The sequence below is a fragment of the Mastomys coucha genome, unplaced genomic scaffold (assembly GCF_008632895.1).
Source record: "Mastomys coucha isolate ucsf_1 unplaced genomic scaffold, UCSF_Mcou_1 pScaffold23, whole genome shotgun sequence".
Taxonomy (NCBI): domain Eukaryota; kingdom Metazoa; phylum Chordata; class Mammalia; order Rodentia; family Muridae; genus Mastomys; species Mastomys coucha.
Window position 1 is genome coordinate 33723651 of NW_022196906.1, and position 24916 is coordinate 33748566.

General features: G+C 36.2%; 2 protein-coding genes across 2 annotated transcripts; both read left to right on the forward strand.

Annotated features, from left to right (window-relative positions):
• Positions 1-4074: 4074 nt before the first annotated feature.
• On the forward strand, positions 4075-5013 carry LOC116072672 (olfactory receptor 150). Its single transcript, XM_031344172.1, has one exon. It carries the CDS (start codon positions 4075-4077, stop codon positions 5011-5013), a length of 939 nt encoding a protein of 312 aa, XP_031200032.1.
• Positions 5014-21476: 16463 nt separating this feature from the next.
• On the forward strand, positions 21477-23748 carry LOC116072676 (olfactory receptor 150-like). The gene is made up of 2 exons (XM_031344176.1): positions 21477-21503; positions 22813-23748. The coding sequence occupies exon 2, from the start codon at positions 22816-22818 to the stop codon at positions 23746-23748; it is 933 nt and encodes a 310-aa protein (XP_031200036.1). The 5' UTR covers positions 21477-21503; positions 22813-22815.
• Positions 23749-24916: the final 1168 nt, after the last annotated feature.

Genomic DNA, 24916 nt, shown 5'->3' on the forward strand with positions numbered 1-24916 from the left:
ACAGGATATTCCAAGTGAAATAATGATGTAAAGAAAGAAGAAATGTTCCGTTACTTCACATACATAGGGTAAGTATAAAAGTCAAATCCAAGGAAAATAACATAAAAGTCTTCCCTAAAGTATGAGAAGTGGGCCATATAGGGAGGACTTGTCCAATCAACTAAAATTCTTACTAATTTTACAAGAATAAAGTATGATGCACTGTATAATGTACTGCATGTGGTTTATGGTAAAGTATTATACTTAGAACTTAAGTTACAGTTCTGCTTAATGAGCATTCTGAACACATTTAAAGAAGCTAGCAAAAAATGACCTAAAACCTTTTAGTAGAGGATGCATATAATGATTACCTAGACTGTGGTGACAATGTTAGGAGATTTTGATATACATAAACTGATCAAACAATATACATCAAATAGTTATTGTTCATTATATGTTATTTCTACTCAATAGCACTATTAAGATACATCCAAATAAAACTTCATTTCATTAAGCCATTTAGGTATCTTGATGGTGACTAATTCATCACACACAGGGAGACTATTAACTAATGCAGGAGAGGTTGCTTGCACTTCTCTGCTAAGTTTAAAGACATGCAACTAGGCAGATGGCACTAACAAAGCTGAATACAAAGCTTCAGGACCAAGAGATTTTGTCTGAAACAGATTCAGGTTAGGTTAGCTAACTGTCCTAGGTCAGGACTCCTGACTGCTCTCAAAGCTGCAAAGACTTTACAAGACATAATGCAGATCTTGTGATGAGGACTACTTCCTGAGACAGCTTGTGAGAACCAAAGAGAACAGAAAAACTATTCCCCTTGCCAGTGAAACACTTAGAAATGTATGATCTGTCTTTGTCTGTTATATGCTGATTGAATAGAGTACTACATTCTAAAATAGGCAATATGTAATGATCAGAAATTCACTTGTCTCTAGTCTCTGAATGCTTGAAAGTCCAATGTCATAGGGTGAATAGTACTATGTGGGACAATGAAGGACAAAATGTACACAGACTAGAGCACTAGAGTATTCACACGAGACCAATCTCATTCTTATGGCTTAGATCTACAGATATGACATCAAACTTACTTTCCTCTTATTAAACAGGTGACCTTACAAAGTAGTGTCAAAGGTAAAAAGTTAAGGCTCTACTTCTTTCTCCACACTATTATATTGGAGACTTAATTCCTAGTACAACACTGGGGAATACATACTTATGCATGTATACATAAGCACTCTGTAAACCACATGGTACAAAATTAGTAAAGGTTTTGACAATGATGACTTGAACAGATCAGTTAGATTAGACCATTAGACTTTTTATGAATTAATAACAGTAACATTTAGACATTCTTCAAGCTAGAATTGGAGATGGTAATCCTTGGCAGGAGATGGCCAACTTGCAGTTAGGAAAGAGTAGACATGAGGCAAGGTATTGAGGACTTCATTTGACTTTCTGATAATTACAGCTATATGTGTTGCTGATCCCACTTAATAGTTCATTGTGTCATAATTTTTTGTCCTGGTGTTCTTTTTGCTCTTTTCATAAGAAGAAACAATTTAAATTATGTGTCTTGTATCTTTAACTCATTATCACTTAATAGTTACAAGGGTATGGGGTTGAGAATATTGTGCAGTGGGTGAACACACTTGCTACATAACCCTGGAAACATGAATAAGGACCCCCAGAAACTAGTAAAAGAATCAACAATAATAATAATTGTAATCCTAGCACCTCCCTGGAAAATAGGAGAGAGGTAGAAGAAGCTACATGGGTTAAAGAGATCAGTTATCCTTGGATTGTCCAGGCATGGAGACCCTGTCTTGAGAATGTGGAAAGGCAAGGAACCATACCCAAAAGTTGTCCTTTGATCTCTACATGCATATCATGGCCCACATATGCCTACACACACACACACACACACACACACACACACACGGAAATGCAAAAGCTTATGTTTTCTTGTTTACATATCAGAAAGCATAAAACACTTAGTAATTGTACAAGTATATGAGTCATCAAAACGCTTTTAGATACTTGTTGGAAGGAGAAATATTCCAGCACAGAGAAAATGCTGATGTGCATATTTGGCATGAGGCAAAGTCATTTCAGTGTCTATTATGATGTGTGTGTTTGTGTGTGTGTGTGTGTGTGTGTAGTTTTTCCACTATGTGCTTAGTATATTCATAGGGTATATTCAGACAGACAATACCATGTTCCATGTCCTATGTTCATTAATATCACCCCAACTAAAGCCTCATTACCACAAGCAGTCATGTCAGTCTCTGCTTTCCACAGAACTTGGCAGAAAGTTCTCTCTGGGTGTGAATTGGCCTATTTTTGACACTGTAAAATGGGTCACTGTAAAATGTGAGCTATGTCTGCTTCATTTCACTTAGGATGCTTCAGACTCTCATGACTTCAAGCATCTTTATTGAGTTGTCCCATTTTATGGTCAACATATAGTCAGCATATCCACCATTGCATAGATTTATCTGGTGATTATTGGCCATGTGTGCACCTCCAATGGAAGAATGACCACTCTATACCTTTTGACCATTATAAATAGAATCTTTTGTCCTTTCCATTGTTACATTGTATGTGTTCTTTATGTGTACTACTTAAAATTTCTCCTTTAGATATATTCCTTAAAACTTTTTATAATTCTGTGTTTCATCTTTTCAAGATATACTTTGTGTCTTATAAAGCACAATTAAGTTTTTAATACAGCTCAGTTTACTAGTTTGTATAATTGTCTCTGCTTTTAGCCTCTTACAAAAAATAACTACGATCAATTCCAAACATGCAAATATTTAGTCTGTTGACTTATCATTATCATCATCATCATCAATATGATTGTTATATCTTTGGCTCTTGTGTTTATTTCCAGTACTCATTTTAAATTAATTTTATTGATTAAAGGAGCTGTCTAATTAATTCAGTACCATTAAAATTACTATCACTACTGGAATGTCATAAAATCTTTATAGGGAATTAATTCTTCACAGATGTCTGGTTTTAGAATGTCAATCTCATTTCATTGTTTTGTGCATCTATGCTTAAGTTAATATGATACCATATTGATATTGTAATGCTTAAAACAATTTTCAAATTGGAAAAGGTACAATCCCCAACTTTATTCCTGTCTTTCTAATTTTCTCTGATATTTCTGAGCCACACTTATTCTCTAGGCATTGTATGCTATGTTCATCAATATTTACAAAAGCAGACTTGTGAGTTCACAGCAATTGCACTGAATTTATGAGATTTAACTTTTTTTTCATTTTAAGAATGCTGAGCCTTTGAATTTCATTTACATAGCTCTTTAATTCCTTTCAATTACTGTGGCTTACATTTCTCTCACTCATAAGAAATTTATAAGATTACATATTTGAAAAAATTCTATGATTCTTGAATTTCTTCATGATCTTTTTTGCACATCCTTACAACTTTGTGCAGTATTTCAATAGAATATACATCTGGGTATGTATACCTTTTAGAATTTTCAATATAGAACACCATTATTTATAAGAAGACACTACTTCATGTTTGCTTTATACATAAAAATATGTTATTTTCTTATATCAATTTATTGCCAAAATGAAAGCTCTGATTCAATACTGAATAAAAGGAGCAGTTTTTAATTTATTTGTAAATTAAATTACCATGGTAGTAGTATTGGTTGTGTTCTCTTGTGAGTTATATACATATTTTAATATGAAATATTCATAAATAGAGTAGATGAGAGTATTGTAAGTAAGGTATATAGAGTTCTAAGGAAGTAAAATCACAGTAATAATACCTATCCTTCACGTTTTTGAGACCAAGCATGAACATACTCCTCTGCAATAGAACACAAATCGATCCAGATGGCTTACATCTACCTGTCATTTGCATATTCCTTAGTTTAGGGAATCACTCTTTTTTTTTCCATCTAACACACACAAGTTATAGCCAGAGCAATGGTGGTATCTGTCCCCAAATACTTAAATTCTGTATTATACTTCAGTTTATGGAAGTACAATAAATATATAACTTTTTTTTTCACTCTTTAAATAGAACTGTCAGGAAGAAATGGCAGAAAGCAATCAGTCCAGAGTGACTGAGTTCATCCTTGCTGGATTAACAGACAAAGCTGAGCTGCAGCTGCCCCTGTTCCTCCTCTTCCTTGGAATCTACCTGTTTACAGTGTTGGGGAACCTGGGCATGATCATCCTAATTGCACTTAGTTCCCACTTGCACACACCCATGTACTTCTTCCTCAGCAGTCTATCATTTATTGACCTCTGTTACTCCACAATTATCACCCCCAAAATGCTTGTGAACTTTGTGGCATCAAAAAATGTCATCTCCTATGAGCAATGTATGACTCAGCTCTATTTCTTCATTGCTTTTGTTATATCTGAGTGTCATATGTTGGCTGCAATGGCATATGACCGCTATGTTGCCATTTGCAATCCCTTGCTCTACAATGTCACCATGTCTTACCAAATCTGTTCCTGGATGGTAGGTGGGGTGTATGGCATGGGCTTCATTGGTGCAGCAGTTCATACTCTCTGCATGCTAAGAGTGGTTTTCTGTAAGGCTAATGTAATAAACCATTACTTCTGTGATCTTTTCCCATTGATGGAGCTTGCCTGCTCCAGTACTTATGTCAATGAGGTAGTACTCCTGTGTCTCAGTGCATTCAATATCTTTATTCCAACCTTGACCATCCTGGGCTCTTACATATTTATCATCACTACCATCCTCCATATCAAGTCCACTGAGGGCAGATTCAAAGCCTTCAGCACATGTAGCTCCCACTTCTCTGCCGTTTCTGTCTTCTTTGGTTCCCTGGCCTTCATGTACCTGCAGCCCTTCTCCATCAGCTCCAAAGACAAAGGCAAAGTGTCCTCTGTGTTTTACACTACTGTTGTGCCCATGCTGAACCCCATGATCTACAGCTTGCGGAATAGGGATGTTAAACTTGCTCTAAATAAGGTATTTCAAAAAAAGAAGTTTCATGTGTAAAGAAATATTTATCATAGCAAAAGTATACCATATCTAGGAGTTTTGTTTAGGAAAGTGTAAAAAGGCAAAAATGCATGTCCAGCCATGAGATTATTGTTACTATATGATTATTTTGGTAGGGGAAAATGGTTGTCAGGGAGGAATGGATTTACATACACACACACACATACACACAATTCTTGAATGTCCCAGAGTTCACTCATAGAGGGCAACCTGAAAAACCTATAAGTACATATTTAAATCTGTCTTATGGCTCATTTTGCTTTATATGCATAGAACATAGCTCTTTTAGCTAAGGTTACTTATTCTATTTGGGGAATAAGTATGTATGATCATATCTTTTAATATTCTCAGTATCTTGACTATATGGCATTTTTCAAAAAAGTGTACTGCCTAACCTTCTGAAAGTTTGATCTCTGAAATAAATAATTTTCTCAAAAATACAAAAGTGATATATGTCTTATTAAATGTGTAGATCTTTATTAGAGAAACTTGGAAAATAAAGTTATAAGTTTTTTTCTTATTGAGAATTAAAAAACATGATAGTGTGACATACTCAAATTACAAACATGACTAGTTAAGTTGACACATATTTGCACAGATTTCTCAATCCAAGTTTGGTACTATACAAATACATGACCAACACAATACAAACTCAGTGGAATTTTTGGAGATCTTTTTGTCTCATATTGATTTTTTTGGGCTTTTTTTTTTAACCTTTTTGGTCTTTTCTTGTATATTATCATTTCCTGTTTTCATGTGATTTGTTCATGTGTGTATGTGTGTGTGTGTTTGTATGAACATGTTTCTCCTGCTGTACATTCTCTTTGTCCTTCTTTCTTCCTTTCTTTTGTTCTGGGTGTTTTAACTGTTGTTGTAGTTTTATTTTACTGCTTCTTTTCTAAGGACAGAGAGATAAAAAGTGTGGAACTGGAAAGGTGGTGAGGTGGGAAGGATCTGGTGGAGGACATGAGGAAGAGCAAACATGAACAAAAACCTTTACAGTAGAAAACTCTGTTTTTCTGATAGTTTTATACTAATTTTCTCCATGACAAAGAGATACTATTTTTTTGACTCACATAAAATATAATATTCATAAGAAACATTTTTACGAGTGTAAACTATGGCTTATTAATTCATGTAAAAATGTAGAATTAGCTGGGCGGTAGTGGTGCATGCCTTTAATCCCAGCACTTGGGAGGCAGAGGCAGGTGGATTTCTGAGTTCGAGGACAGCCTAGTCTTCAGAGCCACACAGAGAAACCCTGTCTCAAAAAAACAAACAAAACAAAACAAAACAAAACAAAAAGTTAGAATTAGAACATCATTTTCTAATTAATGGCAAGTAGCGGTCATATTCTGAATCTAAGAAAAGAAATTTTTCCCCTAATAAATCCTTTTAGAAACACACATACACACACACACATGTTTGAGAATTTTGTACATATTATTTATTGTACTGCCCTTATTCCTCTTAGATCCATCCTCCTTCCCTATACACCCAACTCAGTGTCCTTTTACGTGCTTTAAGAATGCATCAAAACCAAATTGGGCTGCTTCAACATTCTATTATAGCATTGTCCACTTACTATCTCCCAAAAGTCATCAATTTCCAATAGCTCCTCAGCTAGGAGTACAGCTTCATTTTCATTCCCCATCTCTATGCTGGGCTTTGGTCTGACCTGGGCACACGTGAGTTTTATGCATAGTATTACAAACAGCTGTTCCACTGAATCCAGAAGGTAAAGCTCTCTTTTAGTTGTTCATCACCTCTAGCTTGTATCCTCTTTCTTCCCCCTCTTCTGCAAGAAAATTTGAGCCTTGAGGGGAGTGAAATGTGTTTTATATGATTCACTAAGTACAGGGCAGTCTCTTTTTCTTGCATCTTGGACGGTTCTAGGTCCCTGTTTTAATTAGTATCTACTACACTAAGGGTTGAGGGTTAAGAGGTGATTTAATCTATTGGTGTAATAATATATCAATTGGAGTTGACTTAATACTATGTCCATTTAGCACAATAATAGTAGTAGTTTCTCCCTCAGTGACAATTATGTGCCTAGTCATAAGTTCTTAGCCTGATAATAGGATAAGGTATAAGTCTCATTTTGTAGAATAATTGTTAAGTCTAAAAAGAAGGTAGTTCATTATTCCCATTATGTCTAAGCTACTATTGTTCCAATGAGCATGTCTTGGCAGGAATCACAGTATTTTTAATTGGGAAATTTTATTTTTTTCCTCTAATAACATAACATCTTCTAGTACTATAAAAGTTTCCAAGTAGAAGTGAAGATCTCAGTTCAGAACAAGCTCGATATCCACATTCTCTGTAATTCAAAAATGTAATGGATTCAGCAATAGCAATGCTCTTTCAAGTTTTGAAGGGAAACTGAGAGAATTGGTAATACTTTAATGTTTGAAGGTCTTTGGAAAATGATGGAATAACAATTTCAAAAGAAATAGGTTTATTCTTGGCACTTGGGTTTTTTGATGTATAATAGAATCATTGTGCCCCATTATAGGGTAACTCCAATTTAATTAATACAGACATATTATAAAGTTTCCACATATGTTTCTTTGTTAATATTTACAAATATAGTTAGTCATTTTTATGTAAGTGTGTTACTTGAACATATATATGTGTACCACATGCATGTTTGGTTTACATGGAAGTCAGATCCCCTAGAATTGGAGTTATGGATAATTGTGACTATGATATGTGTTCTAGGAATCAAATCTGGTTCCTCTACAAGAGTAACAAGTATTCTTAACTACTGAGTGACTTCTCCAGCCTAAAAGAAATATAATTCTAACTGACTTTTCCAAGAGATCTTTTTTTTTTTGGTTTTCTTTTTTTTTTTGAGACAGGGTTTCTCTGTGTAGCCTTGGCTGTCCTGGAACTTACTCTGTAGACCAGGCTGGCCTCGAACTCAGAAATCTGCCTGCCTCTGCCTCCCAAGTGCTGGGATTAAAGGTGTGCGCCACAACCACCTGGCCCAAGAGATCTTTAGTAGTATTTATCTCTCCCAATATTCTGTCCACTATCCTGCCCTCTCTTATCCCACCCAATTTAACACTTACAGTTTCCAAGTAGAAACTGTAAGTGTTCCCTCTTAACTTTAAAGAACTAAGTTTTATATCTTTCTCATGCCTCCTTAAGAATTTCATGATCTCTCTGCATATTCTAAATGAAATGCACATATCTGAAGATCGAAAGCTAATATCCACAAATGAGAAAAAAATAAGACACTTGCTTTCCTGGATCTGGTGTTTTCTCATTCAGAATTTTACCTGAGTATTTCATAATTTGTTTTTTTTGGGGGGGGTAGTTTGGTTTGGTTTCTTTGGCTATAGTTTTTATTTTCTTAAGCCAGTGTGGTTTTTGGACTTATGTACAAGAGCATAGATTGAGAGGTAAAAACCTACTCAGTCTTGATCCAGACTCCATCTTAAAAGAAAATGAAAAGAAAAAGAAAGCCTGAGAGTTTGGCCTGAAGCTGAACACAAGCTACACCCAAGTACCAGGAAGGACTCCATGGCTTGCTCTTGGCCAGAGTTACACCCTAGCTACTTCCTAACAACAGTAAATCAAAGATTAGTCTGGTTATTTCAGATGTACTTTCAGGCAGTTTGTGATTGTATACAATCTTGGTTCAGAGCACCTACCTGTCAGCTTACAATAGACATTCAGTTAGATGATTGCCCTCACTTTCTTCCATTTCCTCTAAAACCTTGTCCCCATGAAAGTCTGGGGCTGCCTCACCAAAAATTGTCCTGTAGGCTGGCAGTGAGTAAACCCAAACTCAAGTTTGTAATAAAGAAACCCTAATATAATTATATCGGAAATGACTCCTTGGTGGTGCTTTGGGGGTTCAAAAAATGCTTCCTGGCACAACAAGATAAGAATCTATTTACAAAGACATATATCTCTCAAAACTTCTTCATCAGAAAGTCTCATCATAGAAGATGACTACATGAAGGCTTCATCATAGGATCTTGCCTTTAGTTAATCTCTCTCTCTCTTTTTAAGATTTTGTTTATTATATGTAAGTATGCTGTAGTTGTTGTCAGAACCCCCAGAAGAGGGCATCAAATCTCATTACAAATGGTTGTGAGCCACCATGTGGTTTCTGGGATTTGAACTCAAGACCTTCAGAAGAGCAGTCAGTGCTCATAACATCTTTCATTTCTTGAATCCTTTAGGCATACCACAGAGCAGGGTGCCAGGAAGGAAAGGCAACTGAAATCCCAGGTAAGGATCTGCAGATCTTTGCTTCCATACTACTAGGCTGTGTTAATGATCCCTTTCTCATCACAATAGCAATAAAATGGTTGTACTATATCTGAATTGTCACACTTGACGCTAAACCGATACCTTTATAACTTGCTTGGTTGAGCAGAGGAGAAAAATAAATTTAATTGGGAATCCATCATCATTATTAGGGCATACAATTTTACTGTAGCAAATGCTGAAAATTGCAAATGACCTTAAATTTAAGGACTGCCCTTCAATAGGAGACAGTGTTCTTAATGTGTGAGTTCCTGGGTTCTGTTACTGGGATCCCACTGCAATCTCCCCTCAGCTCCCCAGTCTGTGTGCTTTCTAGAGAAAGCATTCAGATGAAACATTCAGAACATACTGCAGGAGGTAAGCAGGACTCACTGAAGCACAACACTCAGCCGTGCAAGGATGAGCAGTGCCAAAGGGACCCTCTCCCTTCATTTTCCAGATTAGCTTTATGTATTTTTAAACTTGTGTCTCTTCACAACCCTCATGTATGAGTGCATGTTTGATGAGATCAATCTGTGGCCTGATCCAAGTTACTACATGTTAGGTAACTTGGTTCAGTAACTTGGTTAAGTAACACAATTCCTGACTCTGTCTTGCTATGAGAGATCAATTTTCCAAGCATGTTTGTCATCATTTTGATAATGAGAGATGACTATGCACCTTGGTAGATATATGAATGCACTGTCTATCTGACACTACCCATGAAATTCAAACTGATAAATGACTTATCCTGTATAAATTCATTTGGATGGATGAATTGAAGCTACAGTGGTATGTATAGTAATATGCATCAAGGAAATCAAACTCCAGAATTACGGGATATGACATGCTGAGAAATGGGTGTGTCTTTTTTACCTGGACCTTATTAGGAGGTGGACAATTACAACAGCTACCATCAAACTGTCAACTGACCATATGCTGTGTGCCTCAAGAATCAACAGGCAAAGAACCCCCAACTATTTCCAGGATTTCAGCTGAACAGGGTTCCTGCTTTTGGTACAGCCTATTCAGCACCCCAGCCCTACTTCACCTATCTGTGTAGCTGTCCAGCAGCCACATGGAGAACTGGGTACCTGAAAGGGAGGCTGGAAATGAAAAAGGAAGGGCTTGCAAAAGAAGGAAGTAGCCAAGACAAATGTTTCTGTTCAAGGCTCAAAGTTTAATTTTCAACTCTGCGTTTATGTAGGCAAAACCCACAGACCCATCCTTTTGTTTCAGCTGGATTTAGTTGTGAAGCAAGCTCAGCAGGTGGTCAACTCCTCAAAGACCAGTAGGAAATTGCAAATATATCAAGGCCAGGCCACTGACTCTATCAAGGTTGGAAAACTATGGGGCTGGGAGTTGTTTTAGCCTACTCAAGCCTGGGGGAAGGGCACACATCTGGACCTGCCATGCATCCATCATCTGTCTGTTCCTTCACCTAGATGTAGTTCTTCCCTAGTCTTTTGCAGCTGCACTCACCTCTATACTGTATCTTAACTCTGAAGCCTGTGACACACTTAAGCAGGCTTTTCTAGCTCCTGCACTGCTGCCCAGTCCTTTCCTTTTCTTATCAATACAGATGAATTAGCATTTCTCTAAGCTTGCATTCTGAAACCTCTTGAATGGGGCAGTGTCCTCTTAAACCCTTTGCAGCCACTATCTAACAGTATCTTTACTGTTTAATATGTGATCTGAGAGTTAATGTTGGGGAGTAATTAAGATTGAACTAAAATGAACGTGGAGAGGCAGCTCAGTGCTTTAAAACACTTTCTATTTTTCCAGATGTCAGATTCCTAGCACCCATAGTTGCTTGCAATTCAAATTCAGGGGATTCAATGACCTCTTCTGGCCTCTACATATATGTGTAAACACATACACAGAGAGAGAGAGAGAGACAGAGAGAGAGAGAGAGAGAGAGAGAGAGAGAGAGACAGAGACAGAGAGAGACAGAGAGACAGAGAGAGAGAGACAGAGAGAGAGAGAGAGAGAGAGAGAGAGAGGAGGAGGAGGAGGGAGAAGAAGAGGGAGAGGGAGAGGGAGAGGGAGAGGGAGAGATCTAAATTAGCAGTTGGTCAGATTACCAGTGAAAACTCAATTACTTAGCAAGTTGCTGCCATTGAAACATCTGTACCCTGTGAACTTAATGTTATTTGGTAGAATCTGACATATGTCCATTGCTTTTTCTGACATAGTACACATATAACAATGTGTGGAAGAGGGATGGTAAGAGGATTACCTAGGTTATTAGGTGGCATTCCCTATAAACCTTCCATCTTTTGTTTGAAACAGAATATCTTCTTGGCCTAGAACTTATCCTGTTATGCTAGGCTAGCTGGCCACTGAACTACAGGGAATTCACCTATCTCTGAAACCCTTCTTGCCATTGCTGAGGATATAGTGTGCAGGTGTTTGACCTTCTGTTTTTTGTAGTTGTCATTTTTGTTGTTGTTGTTACTGCTGCTGCTGATGCTGCAGTTTGTTTGTTTTTAAGACTCTGTTGAGCCTTAGCTTATGGGAGACCCACTGAGTGAACTACATGGAGTCTGGATCAATGCAAAAAGCAAGAGGATTTTTATTGTTGTTCCAGTATTGTCCCAGTGGGTTGTCCCAGACCTGAAGGAGAGGCAGCGACCCCTCACAGCTTGTTCAGTGAGGTTTTATACACTTTGCAGAGCAGCAGACATTAGTCACAATTTGATTGGCAGAACAGTGTGACATTTTAAACTGATTGGTCTTCAGGGAATGAGGACTTCCCTTGTCTGAAGGTGAGCAATGGTCTGTCCTGCAGAATGTGTGTCCCTACCTGCAGGTGAGTTCCCAACCCTGTGGTCTGAGGAATGTTAATTAGCCTCTCCCCTCTGGAGGGGCTAGTGTTCCATGACTTTCCCAAAGTTCCTGAGCTAACCTTATTAAGCTCGTTGGAAATTCCTGGCCTCTCAGTGTTTTTCTGAGATGTTCCTGTTCTTACAGGTTGTTTCTTTACTGAGTTCTGGAGATCCAAACTGAAGTTCTCACACTTATGATGCAACCACTTGTCCAGCTAGGTTTGACCTTAAAACATTCCTAAAACTTTCCAAATAGAGATACCAGTTGAGAATCAATATCTCAAATCATGAGTCTATATAAAACAACTTATTCTTAGATTTTAGCTAATATCTTTTTTCTTAGATCTCATATTGCAACTAGGGATTTTTTGACATCTCAGGCTCTATGAGAGCCTTTTTGGGTTCTTTGTGATGGTTTGGATAGTTGTAAGAGTACTAGTAAGGTATTTTGTAGACTTGCAGAAGAGCAAGCAGGAGTATTTCTCTTTAGATGGAGAATAATGTGTGTGTGTGTGTGTGTGTGTGTGTGTGTGTGTGTGTGTCTAGAGAAAGACCACAGAAAACAGTTAGGCTTTCATTGCATTGCATCCAGAGTCATTACTGTATTGTATAGGCAGAGTATATTAACACTGCCATCAGTATGTTGGACATGTGATCCAAAAATTAAGCCCTATGAAACAAAATAATGTGCTTTTTGTTTGTTTGTTTGTTTGTTTTCAAGGGAAGAGTAGATCCCACATCACAAAATGCAGGTACACTTAATGTATGGCTTGTGTGACATAAAAGTTTTCACTCTTCCCCTGAGTAGCTTAATTAGGTTCAGTAAAATATTGGCAAATACTGATAACTGATGAGAGTGCTTTTTACTGTGTCAGATTATAGTATATAGTCAAAAGTAGACTGGTGATGATCTGTAGGGTTAGGCGAATACGTAAGCTAAAACCAAAGTTTTCATCATGTTAAAATATTAGATGGAGATAGAAAATAAATAAAAGTGTGGTTGATAATTTGAGTAATGGGTGTTTTATTCAGATACATGTAATTAGTGTTTTTATAGTTACATTACAGCAGTAATTTTTCATGCTTTTAGTCACAGTTAAGTGCTATGGGAAAATAATGACTAACAATATTTATTTTAAGTTTATTATTTGAATGGAGTACTTAGCATTTGCATTAAGGCTTCCCTTATTCATGAGGAAGCTAGGTTTAAGTATTAGTGGGTGTATGGGTTGTTTAGTTATCATAGGTTTTAGGGGTTAGTTTTTAGGTTTGTATTTTAATGTATATGCTAGTTGTGTTTGGTTATGACTGCTATGGCTATGGAGGAGTATCCTGAAACTTGATGTTCTCATTGAATTATTTTAGGTGGTTTGATGTTAGGGTTATTTTTTTTTTGATGGAACTAGAGGCTGCATACATAAGTGGTTATGATGGGGTGGAGGTGGCGGTGAACTTAAAAACATGGGTGATATATGAGACTCATGAGATTGGATGAATAGGGAAAGGAGCAGTTGGGGTAGCAGCTATATACAGTTGTGAACCTTGGTTGACAGTGGTGGCTGAGTGATGAGTAGCATGTAAGTAAATATGATGAGTAGATACTTAATTCAGTAGTCAAGGGGACCAGCAATGATCACAGTAAATGAGATTTGTCTTAGTTACCCCTCTCTGCTATAGTCTAGTTACCTGGAAGACCTATTTCCCTATGAAACTTGGTGATTATATACAAACAACTTTATGGAATATGCTATTATATGTCACTTGTTGGAAAGGACCAAGATTAAATGAGTTTTGTGTAATTCTTTCATTCTGTTTGTCAGTAAGTACCATTAATTTATTTTTGTCACCCATTTAAATCAATATAGAAGCATGAATATTATTTATATTTTAATTTGAATTCTATTACTAGTTCTTTTCCTTTTTCATGATCATGTTTTCTCCTTGGCTATGAGAAACACCTTTCTATCATGCCTGAGCCCTTTGAAATCTTCCTGCCACTTTATTTAAGCACTATTATCCTGGCATTGAAGATATTCTTTTTTAAAAAAAAAAATTCTAATTTCCTTACAGAATTTCTATTATCCACTGCTACATTTTTTTCAAAGTCCTTCTGGGTGTTTATTGAAGAACAGTATTACATACTCAACATACTCATAGAAGCTGTATATGCTCTTTCATACTATTGCTCCTAATTATCTAAACTAGGATTATATTACACATGTGTGTAATATAAACTCTAATGGCAATATATTTACATTATCTATATTTGCATGAATATTTCTGTATATAGTCAACTAAATATTGTTCATACAACAGTTTTCTACTCTATTTAATACCATAATTTATTAATGTTTTAACTTTTCATTTCGTTTCCACAATGCACTGTCCTATTATTTATTCATTGAATCTACGTCTTTGGCAACAGTGTTTCAGAATACCCCACCAAAGCCTTAGCAGAAGCCCATTTATGAGCAATTTTATTGACTAAAGTTCATTTAATTTAACTCTTCAATCTCTACTCAGTTGAGAAGTTACTTAAGACATATTCATCCTCAACTCCTTATTAATGTTGCATATCAAGTTGTCTTTAAAATAAAAATGAAATATGAAAAGAGCAAATTACAATAACAATCAGAAATTATTATTTATTTATTCAAACCTTAAATGAACATAAAAATATTGACGCTATGACCTCAAACATTTTAGATAGTTTTCCAATGGGAAGCATTGTCATAAAGACCTTTTTCACACCAGGAAAAGCTTAGTGGTTTTAAATGCCTGCTGTTGAGGCCAATAGCCAGAATTTAACTCCAGGAATTTCAGAGTGGAAGGAGAAAATTGACAGTAACAAATAAACTGTACTGTGACTTTTAACATGCCTACACACCCACACACAGCCCCACACACAAGACAGACAGACAGACAAATAGATAGATAGATAGATAGATAGATAGATAGATAGATAGATAGATAGAAAAATATTCTTACAATGATGTCTTTTGGGGCTTACTTTCTAGCCCTTAAGATAATAATTGCTACAATTTCAAGAACGTAGAGATTTGTACCCAAGGGATCAGAGTAATATACAAAAAATAAGAGAGGAAATCTTAATTGCTCTTATCTAGTAGCTCACCCCAAAGGGCAGACAAATCTCATAGGAGCTTCCTTCTACATATTTCTATGACAGCTCTTATGTTTAAAAAAGAACCTTTGTAAAAGTAAGCTCACTTATGAAAGTGCTTTAGGAAGCTGTTAGGAGGACCCCAGCAATGGGTTAGCAGTGGTTGTTTGGACTACTCAAAACATAAGCTTTTCACTTTTGTCTCATAAGTAAAAGAAAAGCAGAGCATTTTATTGTAGACTTCTAGTACCAACAACCTGAAGCACCATTTCACTGAAAGGATTCTTTGCTCTAAAGTTCGCCTGGTTTCCAAGTAGAGAGAAAGTGAGTATGTGAATTCAATGTATTCTAATACCTTCTCATGCCCAGAATATTGGAGGATCTAAATGAATTCTGTTCTCAAGACATTATGGGAGTTTCATAACAGCAGCTGAAAATATCTCTCATGTTTTGGAACTAGTAACTTCCTTTTTTATTGGACATTTTCTTTATTAACATTTCAGATGTTATCCCCTTTCCTGGTTACCCCCCAAACTCTCTATCCTATCCCCCCTGCTCCCGCTTCTACCAGGATGGTCCCCCATACACCAACCAACTCATTTCTTCCCGCCTTGGCACTCCCCTACACAAGACCAAAGGGTCTTTCCTCCCATTGATGCCCAACAAGCCCACCCTCCCCTACATATGTGGCTGGAGCCATGGGTCCCTCCATATGTACTCTTCCGTTGGTGGTTTAGTCCCTGGGAGTTCGGGGGGGTGGGGTCTGGTTGGTTGATATTGTTGTTTTTCCTATGGGATTGCAAATCCCTTCAGCTCCTTCAGTCTTTTCTCTAACTCCTCCATTGGGGACCCTGTGATCAGTCCAGAGGTTGGCTGCCAGCATCTGCCTCTCTATTTGTCAGGCTCTAACAGAGCCTCTCAGGAAACAGCTATGTCAGACTCCTGTCAGCAAGCACTTCTTGGAATCAACAATAATGTCTGAATATGGGATGAATCCCCAGTTGGGGCAGTCTCTGGATGGCCTTTCTTTTAGTCTCTGCTCCACAGTTTGTCTCCGTATTTGCTCCCGTATGTTGTTCCTCTTTCTAAGAAGGACTGAAACACTCACACTTTGGTCTTCCTTCTTGAAGTTCTTACAGATGTGTTTAATGCTGAGATAATTTAATGTTAGCACAAAATGCATCTAAAAGCTACAGCACTTTTCTCAAACATGATAAACACAATCTTAGTTTCTTTTACTAATTACATGCATACTACATGTAAGCTAATTTCAAATATACTTCAATTACAGTAGAGAATTATAATTTATAATCCTATCATTAAATATACTCTGAAACTAGATACAATCCACTAGGTGTTGTTCATATGTACCTTTCAATTCCTTCATTTTGGCTACATCATTTCTTCTAATAAATCATTTAAAATTATTATTACATTTTAGGATTTTATGAATCTACATGTTTGTACATGAAAATTATTACATTAATGCACATCACCATTTCCACTTCCAAAGACATGAACAAATCTGCAAGATACTATACTAAGGGAATAAACCAGTCATTAGAGGAAAAATGTTGAATGATTCTACTTATATAAGATAACTGTAACCCACTGAAGCAGAGAATCCAGTAATAATCAGAGGATGGAGTTGCGAGAGACAGAGTGGATATATTCAGTCTTTATAAGTCTTTACTAATTTTAAATGAGTTGTTATAAAATGTTCAATGCTGTATAATACCTACAGTCAACAATATGGAATTATGCACTCAAAACAGAGTATATCTCACATTAATAATCTTGATGAAACAATCAACCAAGGATTGCAGTATGATACAAGAAAATTTGGTTATTGAAAGATGAACTGATTATGTTTATAGCATCATTAATGTTTGTGTGTGTCCAAACTGATCAAACTTTATTTGGTTAAATGCATGTAGATCACAGTGTATTGATTATACTTTAACAATACTTTTAACAAGGTGACATTCTCTCCTTAAACTATTTTTGTATTTTCCTTATGCTCTATTCATAAATCCAAGAGGCGTTAAGACAGCTGTTACACAGGGAATGTTATTTGAATTCTCCACCATGAAAACTGGGCACCACCACCAGTGCAATGGTAGCCAAGAATGGGAAATCAGTAGGATGTTAAAGAATGTTTAAGACTCAGAATGCAGAGAAAGCTGGTCATGCAGAGTAGCTCAGAACCCAGTAACTACTGCCAAAGTCACAATAACTGGGCAAGTGATAATAGAGCCACTGTGATGGGACCAGACTCTTGATGTAACCTTGTAGCCTTATGAGAGGAAAGGGATGGATGAAAGAGTTTGTCATCAAAAACAATAAAAAATGTAGAAAGGTAATGTATTTTTATTTGAGTTACACATCAATAAATATATGCTACAGATCAGGTACTCAGTAATGATAAGAAATTTACTGAAGTACCTGAAGGCTGGGATATCCAAGGTCAAGGCCTACAACATATGAGGGCCAAAGTGTTGCCCTTGGAAATATTGAAAAATAAAGGATGAAGTGTAAACATGTTACAGAGTACAGAGCGTTCTGAATTCATATTTATTTTAGGTACTCACGTATGATATTGAATTTATTTTTCTAATACCGTTATTGTATTAGGCTAATGTCATTTAAGAGTTTCATATCTTGACAACCTTTCATAAGAGATAAAATTCACAGCAAATTTGCTGTGCAGGACTCATAACATCCACATCAACAAAAAGTTCAGAGTCTTTGATTGAGGTAAAATGAGATGAATTAAAATATTCCAAACATAATCATTAATTTTCAAACTATCTAATCTGGGATAAGCAAGTCTGGTTTTATTTTGAGTTAGCTATACCAACTATTGGATGTTCTTAACCTTTTCTAGTAACATATAGAATGGGCCAAAAAAGGACAATTGCCCTCTGTAGGACATGGCAAGCTAAAGAGAATTACCTAATTGTTTTCTGAAATGTTTTCTATTTTATAATCCCACCAGTGATGTATGGTGATGCCACTTTGTTCTTGTTTTTTTTTTTTTTTCAGGTGACTCATACTTTGATTTATTAGCTAGACCATTTCCAAATGAGAAAACAAGATTAAAAATGAAACTATTACCTGTTATAACTGGAAAAGGTTAGTGTTGCAGACATAGGGCTGAATTTCTAGGATGCCCTGACTTCCCAGGATCACCTAGAGAACTTAAACCACTCAACACCCAGAACCAAAACCACTGGCTTCCAGGTCTACCCATAGGGGTATTCTGCCAAAGCTTCATGGATGGTGTATGAGTTTGACCATTTTGGATATAATACCTCACATTTGCAGTAGAGCGGATGAAACACAGGAAAAAGTGACTTGTGCAAGTCTTTTTAAGGATGAGTGCGGGTAGCGAGGAGGGGAAGGAAGGAGCAGTGATTGTGGAAACTGTCTATGTTCTATATTCAGTTTTACACAGTTTATGTCATTTATTTTTTATTTTACTTATTTGTAGTGTTGTAATTAAGCATAGGGTATGTGTAATTAAGTACATGGTATGCAAGTACTCTACCACTGAGGTACATCCTTGGCCTTATCTTGGTTTTATTACTTTTTGTTTTTTGAATTTTAATATAATAATAATAACATTTCTCTCTTCTCTTTCCTTCTTCCTAAACATCCCAGACATCCTTCCTACTCTATTTAAAAGTTATAGCTTCTATTTTGAATTGTTGTTATATGCATATAAGCATATGCATACATATTCCTAAATATAACCTACTCAGTAGCAATGATGTTGTTCATATGTATGTTATCACAGATGACCATGCCTTCTTTTTAAAAAGCTTCCAAGTCCACATAGTGCTGCCAGTAGTTTCCTGGATGTAGGACAATCTGTACACATATGGGCAGCCTCTCTAGGGCTAGGAGTTCCTGACCACCTCCTTCCTTCATGCTTGCATTTGGTCTAGTCTTATCATGTACAAGCCCTGTGCATGCTGACACTCTGAGTTCACATGTACACTAGCCTATTGCATATAGAAATCACTTCCACTGTATTCATTCACTACCTCTGACAAATATAGTCTTTTTGCTTCCATTTCCACAAAGATCCATGAGCCTTTGAAGGAAGGATGTAATGTAGATATCTCATTTAGACATGGGCATGTTATAGTCTCTTATTTTCTGTTTATTATTCAGTGTAAATCACCATCTACTGCAAAAGGTCTACTAAGGATTAATAGATAAACAAATACATGAGTAAAAAGATAAATAGAAGTCAGTTTAATACTAAGTCTACTTAAAAGAATAACAATAGGAACAGGATAATAATAGCTTGTCCCTGGAAAACTATGATTTGTCTTGCTACAGATTTCTGGCTCCTGTATTGGTCATGCTTTCTCACTTGTAGATTGGTCTCATAACATTTGTGCCACTATTGAAACAATGGGCATATCTTGACAGGTCTGCCATTTTTGAAACTTGCAGGATTTACACTTGAGTAAGACTCATAATTATTACCCTTTCCACCAGAAATGTCCGTAGAACTTTCTAGCACTATGAAAGCTAACCAATCCCAGGCCAATACTTGGTAGGTTTTTTTCCATATTCCAAGACACAGGTTCATAGCGTTTCCAGGAATAGGGTCTTATCATTATGTTCTGGAGGGTAATCAAGAGCAACATCAATATTCTGTAAGGTTTAGGGGTCTAGAGTATCCAGGGGATCAACAACTCCAAAACCTATTCCTAGCACTGGACTTTTTCTCTGATAGTCTGTGGTGTCTGTGGGGTACATTTCCCCACCCATTATGTGGTAACTCCACTTAAATTATTCTTACATATGTGTGTGTGTACATCTTAGGAGGTTTCTGCGGCCGTAGCTTTCCCTATGACTTTTTCAAAAGTCTTTACTGTTAGTCATTCCTCCTCATATTTCCTCCTCTATCCTGCCCTCCTATTCCCACCCTGCATAATCCTTCTTGCTCCATTATTCTCCATCTCGTCATTATAACACCTGTGGTTTTTTACTGCGAAGGTGAATAGAACAGCAATGAAGAGAGTTGAGCAAGTATTTCTGTAGTAGAATAAACAGTAATTTGGGAATATGCTTCAAAATTATATATACTTGGATTATATGGGAGTTCTAATTTTAGTTTTTTCTTACTTTACTATATCAAACTATAATATTTATATAATATGTCCAAATATTTTTATTTGGAAATAAAAATATTGACCACCCAAATTAACCAGATTCAAAGGCTATACAACTCAGTGAACTTATACACAGTTAAAACTAACATTCAAAATGGAAGGTGAGAAGCTTCAGATTCAATTTAGGCATTTATCCACCCAAAACAAAAGATCCATGATAGAATTAGCAAAAACTTTTGGCTTTATATACACAAACCTGGGTCATTATATAGCTTTCTTTCTTCCTTCCTTCCTTTCTCTCTCTCTTTCTTTTATTCTTTCTTACTTTCTTTCTTCCATTCTTTATTTATTGATCAGTCAATTGATAAGGTTGCTTTGTGTATCTCTGGTTTTCGTGGAACTCACTCTGTAGACCAGACTGGCCTCCCAAGTGCTGTCATTAAAGGAGTTAGCTACCACCACCACCAGGCCCTCTATAGATTCTTAAGGAATTTCTACCATGATTTTCATAATGGCTGCATTTCAAAACTCAAGAAGTAAGTGTTTCCCCTTTACCACATATGAGGCAACATTCATTTGACATTTTTGTTTTGATTTGTCTGTTTTGATATTAGCCATCATCATTAGGGTAAAATGAAATCTTCAAGCAGTCTTAATGTATATTTACCTGATAGTGAAGGAGGATTGAAAATAAATATTTCTCAGCCATTTGTATTACTTTTTGAAAATTCTCTATTTAATTCTATGCCCTACTTTTTGAGTTGTTTGTTATTAATTAGCAATAATTGACATATTTCAGGTTCATATTGGTAATTTGTTTCTCTCTAATAAAAGAATCACTACTCAATTCTCTGGCTAAATCTAGTTGGATTATTTATTATTAAGACATAAGACTTAGTTTTGTCTACTAGCAATCATTTAAGAGATAATATTTTAAAATATATTTTCCAACTGAGTTTATTCTTCTCAAATTATAGATGGTAGCCCTTAAAACATAATTTGTTTCTCAATTTTCATCTAGTCTAACTTACTTTTCTCTATCATAGTTTTGAGTCCTGGTATCTTTTTTCCAAGAAACAGTCACCACTTCCATCGTAATAAAAATCTAGCCTTTTATTTTTATCCAGTGTTGTTAGTGATAGGGTTCATTTGTTTTGCTAAGTTTTGAATATGGTGTGAGAGAGAAAGAACTGCATATTAATGTCTTCATATGCTTAAACCTAATTGTCTACCTGTTGAAAATTCCTTCTATATTGAATTATTTTGTAATAATTAAAATTATTTAATTATTAATACATGTAGTTTTTCCAGATTTCCAATTTCCTTCAATTCATCTGTGCATCTATATTATGACAGTTTTGAAACAGTAAGTTTTCAAACAAGAAAGCTCAAAACCTCCCCTTTGACTGGTTATGTTGATAAGACCCTTAATCCAAGAGGCAGAGCCAGGTGGATCTATTAGGTTGGGATGCCAGCCTGATCTACATAGTGAGTTACAGACCAGCAAAGTTTACATAACTAGACCCTGGCTTCAAAAAATAAATTAATAAATAAAATAAGTAAAATAAAAGAAAAATCCTTCATCTTGTTCACATTTTTTCTGATTATTCCATATCCCTTATATGTTTGTCCGATTTTGTGATCATTACATGCCAGGGAAAGAACTGAGATTTTTATAAGGATGAAGGTAAAATTGTACATCAGTTTAGGAAACAATGCTTTTTCCCACAATATGGAATCTTTTGAGTCATAAACATGGGATGTCTCTGCATATCCTTCCATTTATGCAGTTTTATTTGTTAAGCCATGTTTATGTTTGCAAGTGAAATAATTTTTGTCATTCACTTTATTCCTTTTTTAAAAATTATTTTCATGATATTGCAGATGGACTTTATGGTTGGTTAGTTTTCCTATTGAGTTTAGGTTCCACAGTCTTGATAATATTGAATAAATTCTGATAATTCTTTTTTAGAGATTTCTTAAAACTTTACATCTAAGAAGATCAACTCATTTATATAAAGTCTGTCATTGACACAATTGGTTATATGTGTATTTGTTTTATGTGTGCATTTGTGTGTGTGTGTTACTATGATTGTGACATAGGAAAGCAGTTTCTCTGAACATAGACTGAGATAATTACAAATTAGGCTTGAAAAGTTCTTGGAAATTTTCATTAAAGCCATCAGATATCTCTTTGGTTTTTCATGAAATTGATACTAATGTATTCTCATAGTGTAGATCATGAATAGGAATAGATATGCACCTTATATTTATCTACTTCCAAGTGTTATTTTTTTAACTTCTCCTGTCTTGACTGATGAGATATACAGTAGTCATCAAATTAAATATACATGACTGAAACTGCTTGAATGTGATTTCACACTTCAGTATATGATAGGATAGGAGTACGTGTCTTAACTTTTTCTTCCTTTCGCACAGGGAATTCCCAGAGGAAATGATAGCAGGAAACCACTCCATGGTGACTGAGTTTATTCTTGCTGGATTAACAAGCACACCAGAGCTGCAGCTGCCTCTCTTCTTCCTCTTCCTGGGAATCTATGCAGTAACGATGGTGGGAAACCTGGGCATGATCACTCTGATCCTGCTCAGCTCCCACTTGCACACACCCATGTACTTCTTCCTCAGCAGTCTGTCCTTCATTGACCTCTGCCATTCTACTGTCATTACCCCAAAAATGCTGGTGAACTTTGTGACCATGAAGAATGTCATCTCCTATCCTGAATGCATGACTCAGCTCTATTTCTTTCTGGTGTTTGTTATATCAGAGTGTCACATGCTGGCAGCGATGGCATATGACCGCTATGTTGCCATCTGTAACCCCTTGCTATACAATGCTATGATGTCCTATCAAGTCTGTTTCTGGTTGATATTTGGGGTGTATAGTATGGGCTTTATTGGTGCCACAGCTCACACAGTGTGCATGCTAAGAGTCCATTTCTGTAAAGTTGATGTAATAAATCATTACTTCTGTGATCTTTTCCCATTATTGGAGCTTTCTTGCTCCCCTACTTTTATCAATGAAGTAGTTGTTCTATGTTTTAGTGCTTTTAATATCCTTTTCCCAACACTGAGTATCCTGATCTCTTACATCTTCATCATTGCCAGCATCCTCCGGATTAAATCCACTGAAGGCAGGTCCAAAGCCTTCAGCACCTGCAGCTCACACATATCAGCTGTTGCTGTCTTCTTTGGGTCTGCTGCATTCATGTACCTGCAGCCATCATCAGTCAGCTCCATGGACCAAGGGAAAGTATCCTCTGTGTTTTATACCATTGTTGTGCCCATGCTGAACCCCTTGATCTACAGCCTGAGGAATAAGGATGTCAAGGTCGCACTAACAAAATTTTATGAAAAAAGTTTCTCATGAAAATATTTTTCTGTCCCAAAATTTCATGGATGTTTTTAATTTCCTTCTAGGATAGCTTTAAAGATTCTCATTATTTTCTTTTTGGCCAGATTATTTTCTTTTTGTTTTGTGTCATACTTCAAATGATGGGTTATTATAACTTCTGATTTTTCTAGACTTTAACGCTTGGGATACAGCTGTGTTAAGAAAACAGTGTGCATATGTTTATATTTTAGGAAATTCTGTGTCATTAGTCTTTCAAGTGATTTTTTTCAGAAAGTCTGTGATATGAATTTTCTCTACCATTTTCCCTTGTTTACTATATGCTCCTATCTCTAAATCCATTTAAGCTGTTCCATCCTGTCATTCTGCTTTCTTCCTTTATGTCACCAAATTCTGTCTTCAGTACCTTAGATGGTTCTTCTTCCTATCATCCATGCCTTTTCCAGGGAATCTTAGCAGAATAGCAGGTAGGAAGACTGTAAGGGCCAGCAGTGGTGGGTGACTATTAACGTTTGCCAGAAACAATAAGGCAGTTGGACATGGGACATCATGCACAAGACCTGCACAATCTCAAGCTATGCAAAATCACAGCATGAAAAAGAGGGACGTTCGAATTTCCTGGCACTAACTGAGGAGTTATTGGTAATTGATAGCTGTTGGGAGACGGAAAGTTAGCATTATTTAAGGCTGTGATCCCTGGTGTCTCTAACACCCTTCAGTGAATGGCTGCACACCTAAAATTATATAGGTGGTACAAATGAGACTCCATGTTTTGTTTTGTTTTGTTTTGTTTTGTTTTGTTTTGTTTTGTTTTTAATGAGAACATAAACTTGGATGAGTATGAAATGGGGAAGGACAATCTGGGAGAAGAAGGGGTAAAGAGAATGAAGGCAATCAGAATATATTATATGAAATTATCAAATAAAAATTAAAAACATAAACAAACATCTCTACCTAATATAATGTTTCACCTGTCCTGCATGTTATACTGTGCACAGAGTCACACGGACGGATTTACCCATTATGATTATTTGGAACTGATTATCCTGGATCTAAAGCATCATCTGTCTGATCATAGATACAAAACATTGCAGACTTCGTTATAAGGTTAAAACCCAGACCCACATTCCACAAGGAACTCAAGAAGAAGGAAGACCAAAAGGTAGACATTTCATTCCTTCTTAAA

Coding starts and splice junctions, on each gene's coding strand:
- LOC116072672 (XM_031344172.1), top strand. CDS start 4,075: ATGGCAGAAAGCAATCAGTCCAGAGTGACTGAGTTCATCCTTGCTGGA.
- LOC116072676 (XM_031344176.1), top strand. CDS start 22,816: ATGATAGCAGGAAACCACTCCATGGTGACTGAGTTTATTCTTGCTGGA.